This window comes from Tympanuchus pallidicinctus, unplaced genomic scaffold, assembly GCF_026119805.1.
Source record: "Tympanuchus pallidicinctus isolate F22 unplaced genomic scaffold, pur_lepc_1.0 scaffold24, whole genome shotgun sequence".
In the NCBI taxonomy this organism is placed as follows: Eukaryota; Metazoa; Chordata; class Aves; order Galliformes; family Phasianidae; genus Tympanuchus; species Tympanuchus pallidicinctus.
In genome coordinates, this window is record NW_026294741.1 from 3390941 (window position 1) to 3403241 (window position 12301).

General features: G+C 46.5%; 2 protein-coding genes across 9 annotated transcripts; one reads left to right on the plus strand and one right to left on the minus strand.

Moving 5' to 3' along the window:
• Nucleotides 1-907: 907 nt before the first annotated feature.
• On the minus strand, nt 908-2800 carry UBB (ubiquitin B). Of its 8 annotated transcripts, none has more exons than XM_052689041.1 (3): nt 2582-2709; nt 1913-1966; nt 908-1456 (listed from the first exon to the last, which is right to left on the minus strand). In XM_052689041.1, the coding sequence occupies exons 2-3, from the start codon at nt 1958-1960 to the stop codon at nt 1043-1045; spliced, it is 462 nt and encodes a 153-aa protein (XP_052545001.1). In that variant the 5' UTR covers nt 1961-1966; nt 2582-2709; the 3' UTR covers nt 908-1042. The 8 variants fall into 8 exon arrangements, with proteins under 8 accessions (XP_052545001.1, XP_052545000.1, XP_052544999.1 ...); XM_052689040.1 differs by lacking the exon at nt 2582-2709 and adding an exon at nt 2257-2331; XM_052689039.1 differs by lacking the exon at nt 2582-2709 and adding an exon at nt 2257-2331 and having other exon boundaries at nt 908-1228; nt 1685-1966.
• Nucleotides 2801-8557: 5757 nt separating this feature from the next.
• CENPV (centromere protein V) lies at nt 8558-11644 on the plus strand. The gene is made up of 5 exons (XM_052689047.1): nt 8558-8812; nt 9707-9805; nt 10627-10696; nt 10943-11057; nt 11403-11644. The coding sequence occupies exons 1-5, from the start codon at nt 8574-8576 to the stop codon at nt 11525-11527; spliced, it is 648 nt and encodes a 215-aa protein (XP_052545007.1). The 5' UTR covers nt 8558-8573; the 3' UTR covers nt 11528-11644.
• Nucleotides 11645-12301: the final 657 nt, after the last annotated feature.

Sequence of the window (12301 nt, forward strand, 5' to 3'; positions counted from 1 at the left end):
ACAAAGTGCACTGGCACAGCACTGTGCATAGAGCACATGGATGCTGACTCCAATTGAACACTTAAGCAGCTCTTAGTATTCAACAGATCAAGGTCTTGACAGCCATGATCCTTACAGCCTGCTTAAGTTTCCATAAAAAGGAACTTGGATGATGACATCCATCCTTTAAGGTCCATCATTATGTGCCTGAAACATGCCTGAACCATCATCCCAAACTTCACCTCGTATTTCCCAATGCCTGCTTGGATGCAGATCAGTTCCAAATGCTTTTGTGAAGGCCAGTGTTTAACCCAAAGAGACCCACAGCACCCACCCCTCTGCTATGCAGTACTGAAGGCATTTTCATTAGAGCTGATCAATTCAAGCAGGCTCCCCAAACTGCCCACTACAGCGCCTACTGCAGAGCCCTTCCCCAGATAGCAAGTGTTTGATGTAGTGAAGCCTACAAAACAGCCCGCTTCCATTTTATGAGTGGAACAGACAATGCAATTTGAAATATTAAAATACCTAACTGGCCAGCCACACACACAGCCTGCACCAAGGACAGTGGGACAGAACCTGCACCTAACTGCGAGGTAATGGAATCTCAGGCCCACCCACCTTAACACAGCCCAGCTTACAACCCACTCCTACTACCTTAGTCCTACATTAATGTTTGATAGCAGCTTTATGAAGTCCTTACTGGAACGCTGTGTATCCTTTCTGGAAATACAGAATCAATTTAAGTTCTAGAAAGAACTAGTGACAGTAGTAGTGCTTAGACCTTAATTCGTGTTGATTCACCACCAAATATCTCCACAGCCCACACAAAGATGCTTAAGCTACCACAGAAAAAAGCCAAAAGGAATGTATGTGTCACTTACATATACTGGGTTTACTAGCCCAAATTGGGACAGACAACAGAATGTAATGTGCAACAGAAAACTTTATTAGCATTTCAACATACAGATCAGCAGTTAAGTTTGCATTTAATTTAAGACATTAGAAAGACTACAGTGCAAACACAAGTGCTGTGCATCTTGCTTGACAAGACTGCTGACAACTAATAGCCACCCCTGAGGCGCAGCACCAGATGCAGGGTGGACTCCTTCTGGATGTTGTAGTCAGACAGGGTGCGCCCGTCTTCCAGCTGCTTGCCAGCGAAGATCAGCCTCTGCTGATCAGGAGGAATGCCTTCTTTGTCTTGGATCTTGGCCTTCACATTTTCAATGGTGTCACTGGGTTCAACCTCAAGGGTGATGGTCTTGCCAGTCAAGGTTTTCACAAAGATCTGCATACCTCCCCTCAGGCGCAGCACCAGATGCAGGGTGGACTCCTTCTGGATGTTGTAGTCAGACAGGGTGCGCCCATCTTCCAGCTGCTTGCCAGCAAAGATCAGCCTCTGCTGATCGGGAGGAATGCCTTCTTTGTCTTGGATCTTGGCCTTCACGTTCTCAATGGTGTCACTGGGTTCAACCTCAAGGGTGATGGTCTTGCCAGTCAGGGTCTTCACAAAGATTTGCATACCTCCCCTCAGGCGCAGCACCAAATGCAGGGTGGACTCCTTCTGGATGTTGTAGTCAGACAGGGTGCGTCCATCTTCCAACTGCTTGCCAGCAAAGATCAGCCTCTGCTGATCGGGAGGAATGCCTTCTTTGTCTTGGATCTTGGCCTTCACATTCTCAATGGTGTCACTGGGTTCAACCTCAAGGGTGATGGTCTTGCCAGTCAGGGTCTTCACAAAGATCTGCATGCCTCCCCTCAGGCGCAGCACCAGATGCAGGGTGGACTCCTTCTGGATGTTGTAGTCAGACAGGGTGCGCCCGTCTTCCAGCTGCTTGCCAGCAAAGATCAGCCTCTGCTGATCGGGAGGAATGCCTTCTTTGTCTTGGATTTTGGCCTTCACGTTTTCAATGGTATCACTGGGTTCAACCTCAAGGGTGATGGTCTTGCCAGTCAGGGTCTTCACAAAGATCTGCATGTTTACCTGAAAAACGTACAGAAATTCCAGTATTAAGTAAATTACCCATAAACCCACGCATGCTTTGTATATGAGAAAACGACTCACTAATCCATATTACATTAATGTAAACTAGGATTTCAGTAAGCTATTACTAACCCTGTAATTCCTATTCTCCAGCTCCTCGTTGGAGTAGTACCCAATGCTTTTCAAAGCCCAAGCAGTACCCACGCAGCACAGAGCCAGCCCTCCCCCCACCTTCCCCTACCTGCATGGCAACCCACCCCCACCCCCACCCCCCCGCTGCGGGCTCTCACGTTGGCAGAGCTGCCCGGCGCTGACTCAGCTCCCCGCTTCCGGACAGCACAACGCCGCATCCGCCATCTTTTCGAACATCCTCCCTTTTTCAAACAGAATCTCTCTCCTCTCCGCCCCCCCCCCCCCCCCCCCCCCCGCCCCAGTTTTTAACAACGTCGTTAGGACGGATTTACAAACTCCACAACCACCACGCCTCGGAAACGCTACTCGAAGAAGACTCACTCCAACCCTTTCTGTCTCCCTGACTGGAAAAAAAAAAAAACCAAAAACAAAACAACCCATGCCTTTCCCCTTCCGCCCCAGCACCCCCACCGCACAACTCACGTCTCCGGCCCTGAGCGCAGTCTCTCAACAAACACAACTCCCAAAGCAGCAGCTGTATTCTGCGGGGTGACGCAGCGCCGCACGTATTTATGCGCCAGCCGCGCGACAGTCCCCGCCCCTCCAGCGCTGACGTATCCATCCACCCCTCAAAGTAGTCCCTTACAAAACCCCCCTGGTAAAACAAATACTTGCCTCCCTACTTCTCCAATCCCTCTTCCAAAACCAAAGGGGGTCCCTGATGTCTTCGGCAGAGAGCTGAGACCCTTAAAAATCCCCGAATTTCGGAGGGTGCGGAGGGATCTGGAGCTGCGGTGAAACGGCTACTCCAAACGGCGGCAAGGTCGGCATTGATTGGTGTAGCAGTAAGAAAGGTGGCTGCTGATTGGCTGATAGGGAGAGGTCGTTGTAAAGAAAGCTCTGGAAGATTCGAGCGCTGCAGCGTTCTGATTGGTGCGCGGTGAGGTCAGCCCTGTTGCTAGGGCGGCCCTGTTCTGCGGGGGCAGATTTCGATGGGGAAGGGGGGGAAGGGGGGGAGAGAGCAGGAAAATGGAGGGCGCGCAGGCCCTGTGGCGATGGGCGCGTTGTGTTTACGCCGTATCTTTTTGGCAGCTATTGCTTAGGGCAGGGAGAAAGGAGCAAAAGGAACCCCGTAACCACAGCATCACGGCTCATTTGTGGGACTGGAATAGCTGGGGCCCCTCCTATTGTGTGTGGCTGTAAGGAAAAGCCAGGAAGAGCAGAAATGTGTGTTAGAAGAGCTAGAAAACGTTACACAGAAAGCTGGCGAGCGTTAGCAGCTGCTGCTGTGTCACGCTGGCTCTGCTCTCTCCTGAATCCTGAGCCGCCCTCAGCCTGCCCTGCATGGCAGCTCCTCAGTGCTGAGAGCTCTGCTGCTGAAAGGGCTGTTAGCTGCTGTCGGAACAGGAAGCCCTGAGCAGGTCACAGAGCAGCTTCCTGCTGTGAGCCAACGTGGCAGTGTGCTTGGTGTTAATTGAAGTTCATTATACCTTGCGGACTGGCTCTTATGTCGTAATCAGAGCATGCAAAATCCAAAATGGTTTTCATGCTGTTTCATTTGCTGCTCGGTGAATGCAGATGAACTTGCTGGTAAATCCTGTGCTCAGGAAGCATGGGCGCGCTGTGAATAGCAGGATTTAACACAGAGCCATGAGCTGTATTTCCCTCAGTTAAAAAGAAAAACCTCTAGTTTCATTTCTTTTAGCAAGGCCCGCGTCTGCTCAGCACTTTGTGGTTTACAGTAAAAAGGAAATAAATCTTTCCAGCAGTTGTTCAGAACGTAGGCAGGAAGGGAGGAAAAGAGTAACTGGAAAGCTCAGAGACTGTTCTGGGGCAGTCACCAACCTCTGAGATACTATTCAGCTATGCAGATTTAGGACAAAGGGCGGATTTGAGCAATATTACACGCATTTCCTTAACACTGCCAACTTTGCTCACTGTTTCCAATAGGTTCATTCTGCGTGCGCAGTGCTAAAGCAGTAGATGTTAGAGCCAAGGCAGCTAAACAAGGAGCTCTGAGAGGAAAGCCATGAGAAACTAGAAATAATATTTACAAATGTGAAAGGCCACTGCTGCTAAACTGGAGATTAACCACAAGCTAATCTAAAGACTAGCCCGAGTGTTTTGGGCTTGCATTAAGGATTTCAGCACTTCCAGAAAATGCCAGAGCCCTCCCTTTAAAAAACAAACAAACAAAATATTGGCAAAGCCCGTGACTAAACTGTTTACGAAAGCAGTTGTTTGCTTTCTAGTTAAATATATCTAAGTATTTAGTACGTATACTGCCCTTCCTCCAGTAGCTCTAGGTGAATAAGCCACTGACTGTGGACTGTGTATAAATAAATGCAAACCTGAAAATACAGAACGCCGTATCTTGTGACTGGACTGAGTGCACAGGTGGTTCCAGCCTTTGCCAGGGTGCAGAGCCTGCTGCTGGGGACACGTGTTTCTTGCCAGCAATTTCAGAAGTAGGTCATTAGGCAGCAGTACAAAGTAACCTGTTTTCAGAAGAGAAAAACTTGGGGTCAAAGAAATGTTTCCAATGAATCTGAACATTCTAGAACGCGGTGTCTGTTTTTGTGTGCACTACCATCTTAGCAACAGCATAGCATTTGCACATGAGCAATGTCAAATGAAGCAATCAGTTTATCTTTAGTTACAAAAGTTTAACTTGGGGCAGCTGGACAATCAGAGGATTCGTGTATGCACAGCAAGATCAGTACTTTTCCTTTGTCCAGATAAAAATGGGCTACTTGCCATACGGAAAAACAGTATATTGTCCTAGCTTTTAGAATTACTCACACGTATCTCAGGTTTATCTTACTGTATATGACACAGGATAATTATGTTTATCTATTTATGCTTGTGGAGATATTTTCTCCCCAAACCTGCAATGCTGCAATAAGGCCCGGTCACAAGACAAATAGAGCTGTGCCGTGTTACTGCTTGTCCTTGTACAGCCAAGCTCAAGGGTTGCAGAAATAACAAGTCACAATTCAAAGTACTGTAAGATGTTATGACATTACCAAAAAAAGACAACTCTCTGAGTTTTGTTTTGTTTTTCTAAGCCTTATGCTAAGAATAACTTAAATAAACAAAGTTTTTAATAAGCTTCAAATTCAGAAGCAGAAAACTTCGCAAAAAGAACTAGCTGGACTTGTAAAAAAAATAGGGAAATTGGGCAATACTTATTTGTCCCCGTGCCTGTTTAAAACGTTTTTTGACTTTGCAGCACACAGGAGACAAAGCTTTGTTTTAAAAGCTGTGCTTCTACCATCAACATGCTTGGGCTTGCTTGTCCTGCTCTGAATGATCCAGAGGAAGATGTGGCAATTCGCTTCCTGATGTCAGGAGACTCTTCACAGGGCATTTTACAAAGACATCAGTCTGAAATCACAGGTTTGTGCCTGCACACAATGCCAGTGAAAGCGACAATATCTGGATCTGTTCTAAAATTACATGTCTGTGTCTTTGCAGTCTGTCTCCTGCTTGCAAGTCTGCTGGAGCCGATCCAAACTGCAGTGCAGTGAAGGAGCTCTCTTTGTTCCTGTTTTCTTTGCTGTGTCTGAGCAGGATAGCAGAGAACCATCTTGAAAAACAGAAAGAAATGAGTCTAGAATGCTGTGAATAATTAACATTTTTCTATTGAACAGCAACACTGAAGACCATTCTATTCAGCCTTTGTCCGTCAGACCCTTTGTCTTCAGATCCAGCTCAGATCCCTTGATAAGGGGAATATCCAGAAAGGTCCCCCCATGATCTAAAGACTAAAATCCAAACATTGGTATTTTTCTCCCTGTACAAACTGTGAAATCTTTAACACCTCAGTGCTTTTAAGTATGGTATTAGCTATGAACTACTTCTAGTTCCCTGTTTGTTAGACAAAAAGCATCTACGGTTTCTACTTCCCTTAAACCCACAAACATGTCGCTCCTTTTAGTGCTGCTTCTGCAGTGAAAATGCCCTTACAGGCAGAATCCACACAGGCTGCAAGCCAGCTCTGCATAGCTGAGTCATTGTTATACAAGCAGAGCTGCATGGCACAGAAAAGCACCTTTGTACTTCAGCACTAAAACACATCAGCTGATGAACTTTGAATATGTGATACACCCAAAGAGAACAGTCATTTACTGGACTTTTCTTCCTCTTATCTTTCTCACCTCTTTCTGAATGTTTCTTCCTTTTCTATTGTGTTTCAGAAGGTTTAGAGGAAAACATTCTTTATCTTCTACTGCCACTAATGTTTGGTAAACGTTGGAAATAATCAGTGTGAGGACTGTTAACTCTTTAGGCACTGGGCAACATCTAACAGCCACACGTGCATGTACCCCCAATCCCATATGCAACCACTGAAATTTAGGACTTGCAATCAGAATGCCAGTAAAATTTAACATCAGCCAGAGATCTGCTGTAAAGTTCTAGCATTGTCTCTTCCCGTGAGGCCTAATTTTGAGCTTTATGAGTCCTTTGAAACAAATGAAAGAGGAGGAAGAATATTTTTGCTGTAACCTTCTGAAATGACTGCATTCTGCTTCTCAATTTTTTTCTTTCTTGCAGTTCTTTCCTTGAAACATCATAGGGGAACAGAATTTAGCTTCTCAAAATGCTTTCTACATTTAGTATATGGTGAATTAATAGTGGAGGTAAATGGAAACTGACAGATTTGCATATATGACATAGATTGCACGCTCCAGTTTTCACTCAGGAACTGCTTTAGGAGGGTGTACAGATGTTTAGTGTCTCCTAAAGCAGGCAGGTGTCTGTTTGTGAACTGATCCATGAGCAGCTCCTAAAACATGCTCTGCCTTTTAGTTTCGTGTTGTTCTTGTTTTTAGAGGACAGACCACTGTAGGCTGAAACCTGCAACTGCTGCAGGCCATGCCCCACACCTAGGGCAGATGAAGCCATGCTGCAGACTACACAGACTTGGTTTCAGCTCACGGTCTCCAGTTTCACCTGAGTGACATTTCCTCCCAAAATATAAGGTGACTAACATGAAGTTGAGTGTGACTAAAAGTCTGGGTGTGGCCCAGATCAGGCGCTCCTGAAGAACGTGCTGACGTGGGCCAGAATTTGTCACATACAGCATATTTAAAATGGTTCCATTAGAATGAATAACGAGTACAGAGGTTCAGATGGGGAATAACAGGAAACTGTAACTCAGCACCCTTTCCTATCATCAGTGAAGGGTGATGCTGAGCCACTGGATTGTTATTTGAGTCCTGCTATGTGCCAACTCAGGAGGCAGCCCACACACTGCAGATGCATGTTTTTAAAGCTGTTTTCCAGACCAGAGAGTGCTGATGGACGTTTCGTCATCGTCCAGTTGCTTTGCTATATTCCTGGATGAGACGTGACCCTCTGGTGCCTGTTCTGCTCCATACCAGACTTGTAACTCACTTGTTTACATCTCTCCCTGTTCCGCTTCCAGAGAAGAGCAAGGCATTAAGAATTGTTGCCAATACAAGTTATTGATTGTCGCTCCAACAAAATACATTTCCTCTCCAGCCATCCTGGGTATTCAGCCTTGGAGTGATTTTTTTTCTCCCCACCAAATGCAACTTAGATGCCTACAAGTTCTTCTTTACCCCACATTGAGCAGTTTCACTCCAGAAACAGCGTTGCCCTACAGATGTCTGTAGATAATCTTTTCTAGGTTATTTACCAACAGAGGAGCGCTGTCAGAGGTTGTGTTTGTTTCAAGGGCTGTGCTGTGTTGTTTGTTTTCCTTTTAACTTAAAGATTCTGGTGACAGTTTGTTTAAAAAAAAAAAAGTGCCCAGTGGGAATCAGAGGAATAAGATAAAAGCTCATTTCTCTGCAGAGCTGCCATCATGATTCACACCTCAGGAAGGACAGAGCCTCACTACGCTTCCAAACGCACATAATGATGCACTGCAGTGTTGTTGAACAGCAGCCTTGTTTTTAAAGGAGGAAGGATGCATAGCTGAGATGTCACACAACACACTCAGGTCTGCAAAGCAGTTGACAACCTTGACTACGTGAGGCACCCTGTGTTTACAATTAAAGAGAAAACCTCATGATAATGTTTGCAAATAACTGGCATTTCTACCACTGTAGGGTATGTTACAAGCCAGCTAGCACCCTGAGCTCACAACCTACAGATCTGAACTCACCATATTCACTCGGGCACTGGGGCTCAGATTCCATAAATGTGATGAATTCACATTCACCTGCTGCCCCAAACCCTCAGCTTGGCCATTCCTTGGCTGTTTTTCTCAGCAGAAAACTCGTCTTTGCGACCAAATCTCTATCAGATACAGCACAAGCTCGCTTTCCACTGGGGCAAAGCAGCTGACGGGGCGGGATTCTCCTCGCTACCATTCCCGGTTGTGCCCACAGGCGGAGCCCCCCGGCCAGCGGCGCCCCGCGGGCCGCAGCCTCCCGGGACGCCCCTATCCCGCGCCGCGACAGCGCCCCCTGGCGGCAACGGGCAGCAGGGCGGGGAGCGGCACATGGGGCGCGCTGCGGCGGGCAACGCGCGGCGCTCCCGGCGGAGCAGCGCGGCCAGCGCTTCGCCCGCGGGTAGAAACCGCCGGGAGCGAGGGAAGAAAGCGGGCGGCTCCCGGGGCGGGGAGCAGGCGCTGCCCGCCGGTACGTTCGATCTAGGGGCGCAGAGCGAGCGCTGGGCCGCCTTCCAGGAGCGGCACCGGCTGAGCTGCGAGGAGGCGGCGCGGCTGCTGCTGGACGCCTAGTGAGTACGGGACGGGTCAGATCCCATCGCTTGCACAGCAGTGAACACGGGCCCGGGGGAGGGGGTGGGTCTTCCGCACAAAGTGGCTTTTTAGGCTAATTCACAGCTCCTCGGTCACAGACGCCAATGGGGATCGCATTCCCTCCCGGGGGAGCCGAGGCTCACCTAAACCCGCACCCACCTCCTGTGCTCTTTTGGTCCACGGCACATCATCGCCGGGCTGTAATCAGTAACTGCCCGTGGGAGTGGAAATTTGGAAGGAAATGGGTTTTCTTCTGCATTTAGCTTTCGACTCGGTGTGTTCATTCTGCAGAGTTGCTATGGATGCACCGTGGGGGAGAGGGAGAAGCTCAGAGATTCCTTCATCGTAAAGTTCCCCTGCAATTAAAATGCAAAATAAAATGTTTCAGTACAGTGTGGAATGCACTTATCTCTGCTGCTTCCAGCTTTTACATGGAAGAGTATTAGAGCTGGAGCAGCTGTGGGGAAAAAATGTGGGAAAAGCCATTGCCCAGCTCCAAGAGGGCTGCATTGTGGGAACACCACTTTCTATCATTGCTGGACATGGCTAGTGCTGTAACTGAGGCCAGAATTCTGGCCTGGGCCATGGCAGAGGAGCACACATCCTGTGTTACAGGCAGAGTACACTCTACTTGAACTGCAGTTCTTTCCTTTCGCTGTTTTAATAAAATCAAAAATGCAATAGGTGCAGAAGACAAAACTCATTCTCTGCTTCACTCTGGAGCACTTTATTTAAATACATTTCAGGAGATATTTTTTAAAGGTGTACTGCAAGCACTCAAAGCAAAACTGAGTAATGGAGTAGCCTAAATGTTTCCTTGGCCAACATAAAAATCTACGCTCACATAACCTGACTGTTGCTTCTCTCTCCAGTGAGCACAGAGGCCTGGTCAAACACACGGGAGGCTGTCACTGCGGAGCCGTGCGCTTTGAGGTCTGGGCTTCAGCAGACCTGCATGTTTTTAACTGCAAGTGAGTTTTTGGTTTCCTGTTTCAGAAATGAATAAGAGCTCGTATGCTTTTCCAGTCAATGTCATAGAGAAAAGACTAATAAAACTGGAGAGCATCCTCTGCTCTGTTTCCATAAGGTATGTGCCTAATTATGTGCTGATCCAATGTGGGATCAGTGCAGGTGGTTGCAGATGATGCACTGGTGGGCAGGACTTCAGGTCCCCTCATCTGTGCTCATGCAGAAAGTGATGGGAAAGATCTAATGACTACAGGTGCTCAGTGGTCTGCTTTATGTTTCCTTCAAGTACAGTGCACTCAAAGCACATCAATTCCCTTTTAACTTGGTCGGCTCCAGTAAATGTGTTACATTTCTGACACAAGTGCAAACTACAGCAATGTCTGATTTCAAGTGTTTCCCCCACCTGCAACTAGTTTGCTTCCAGCTCACGAGTAACCTTTGAATCTCACTTTCTTGTTTGCAAGTTAATTAATGTTAGAAAAGTTGGCATAGTGATCTGAAAGATTAAATGCATTTCTCAGGCTACAGTTAGTCCCTGGTATGTCTACTGAAAGTTGCACACGTGGAAAAAAAAAAGGCATATAATGCTTGCTAGAGGTGAATGCCTTATTGCTTATCTGCATAGGATCAGTCTGTTTCATGGGTGTGCTTAGCAAACACTACTGATATGGGTCCACTTCTGTCACTTACCTCTTTGAGGCTAATGAAACATTTTAGCTTGTAGTTGAACTTCCATCATCAAGAGGTCTGAGCTGATTCTGATCTGATTCCTGTATTACAACTCATCTGCTACTTCTAGAAAGGTCTTCTCTTTCTCTTACAGTTGCAGCATTTGCACAAAGAAGCAGAACAGACACTTCATTGTCCCAGCTTCACGTTTCAAGCTGCTGAAGGTAGAGTAAGAATGCAGTAAGAACCTGGCCACAAACACTAACAGAAAGAAATTACCTAATCCATGTAATCTATTATTATTGTAAAAGATGTGAGTGGTTCCCAGTTTTCTTGCCCTAATTCTGTATCTCAAGTAGAGACAAGAAAGTGATATTTTTGAATTTTATGTCTTAGCTATATAGCTAAGTTAACAGAAAGTAATTAATACACCTATTTGTGTATCTACATTGCTTTTCATTTCTGCTTAGGGTGCTGATAATCTGACAACATACACCTTCAACACACATCGTGCCCAGCACACATTCTGCAAGACCTGTGGTGTGCAGAGCTTTTACACTCCTCGCTCCAATCCAGATGGCTATGGTAGGTAAAAAGAGTAAACCTGGCAAACTGTGGTAGCAAAATTGGATTGAGACTCCACTGGTTGCTGGCGTGAGAGCAGAGAGCAGCATGTCTTCATTTTTTTCCTAAATTACCAAACATCTAGAGCTGTAGCCTGAACCTGTGGCTCCTCCACATGAAATAGCCTTACCTGTGACTTGTGGGCTTCCACCCATGACAATTTTGTCATCTAGACTCCTCAGCCTTACAACAGCAGCTGAACTGACAGCATTTAGTGACAATCTCTGAGGTGCCCCATCTGCAGAGCGCAGAGATGCATCCATCTCCTACTCTTTAGCAGGTTTCTGTGTGCTCTCTTTCTCTTAGGGATAGCTCCCCACTGTCTGGATGATGGCACCGTGCACAGCGTTGTTACGGAGGATATCAATGGCAAAGAATGGGAGAAGGCAGTGAAGGAACATAAGACCATCAGAGACATGTCAAAACCCTGACATACCCTTCTAACAGCTGAACTTGGAGAACTGCCATGGAACTGTAGTCTGGGCATTTCTGAGTGTTGTTGTTATCTGTTTCTTAAATAAATATTTCTATTCTGCCTGTGCCATTCATTTGTGACTCTGAGTTTTAAAGCTACTTCTATTCAATAAACCACTCCACGACTGGTACTTTGGTAATTCACCCTTGGCTGGGGTAAAGTTTAATCACAATAAACAGAGCAAAGTTCTAAAAATAATGAAGTCTGGCTTACAGAAATGTCCTATATAAAGTGTCCTATATAAGATAATCTCTTGCTTAGGACAAAGAACTAGCTCATGCTGTTTCTTCTCCAATAACTTCAGTGAACTTACCATGGATTGAGAGTTAAGGGGTTTTGAAAGAGCTTACTAGGCTCAGGTTCAGTAAAGTATTTATACAGGTGATTAAACATATGCAGTAGAGGGACCCTGAAGTTATCCATGTGATTAAAAGTACTGATTTGCTTAAGCCTGGACTTGCTTATGGTTTTAAGGCTGAGTTGGCATATGCTTAGGCACTGACACATGGCCAGCAAACTGAATTCAGCAGTCATGCTCTTGTAACAGTGGACACGTGCTCGAGTACAACCAAGAACTCATCTTTTGTCTTGAGCAGGACGTGCTCACAGCAGCACATCATGATCTGGCAATGTAAGTTCTCATCTTGACTGTGCACTGCCTAGCAGCGTAGATGCAGGGAAGATGTGCCAGCAGCTACAAGCCCACGTTAATGAGTTCTAAAACCTACAG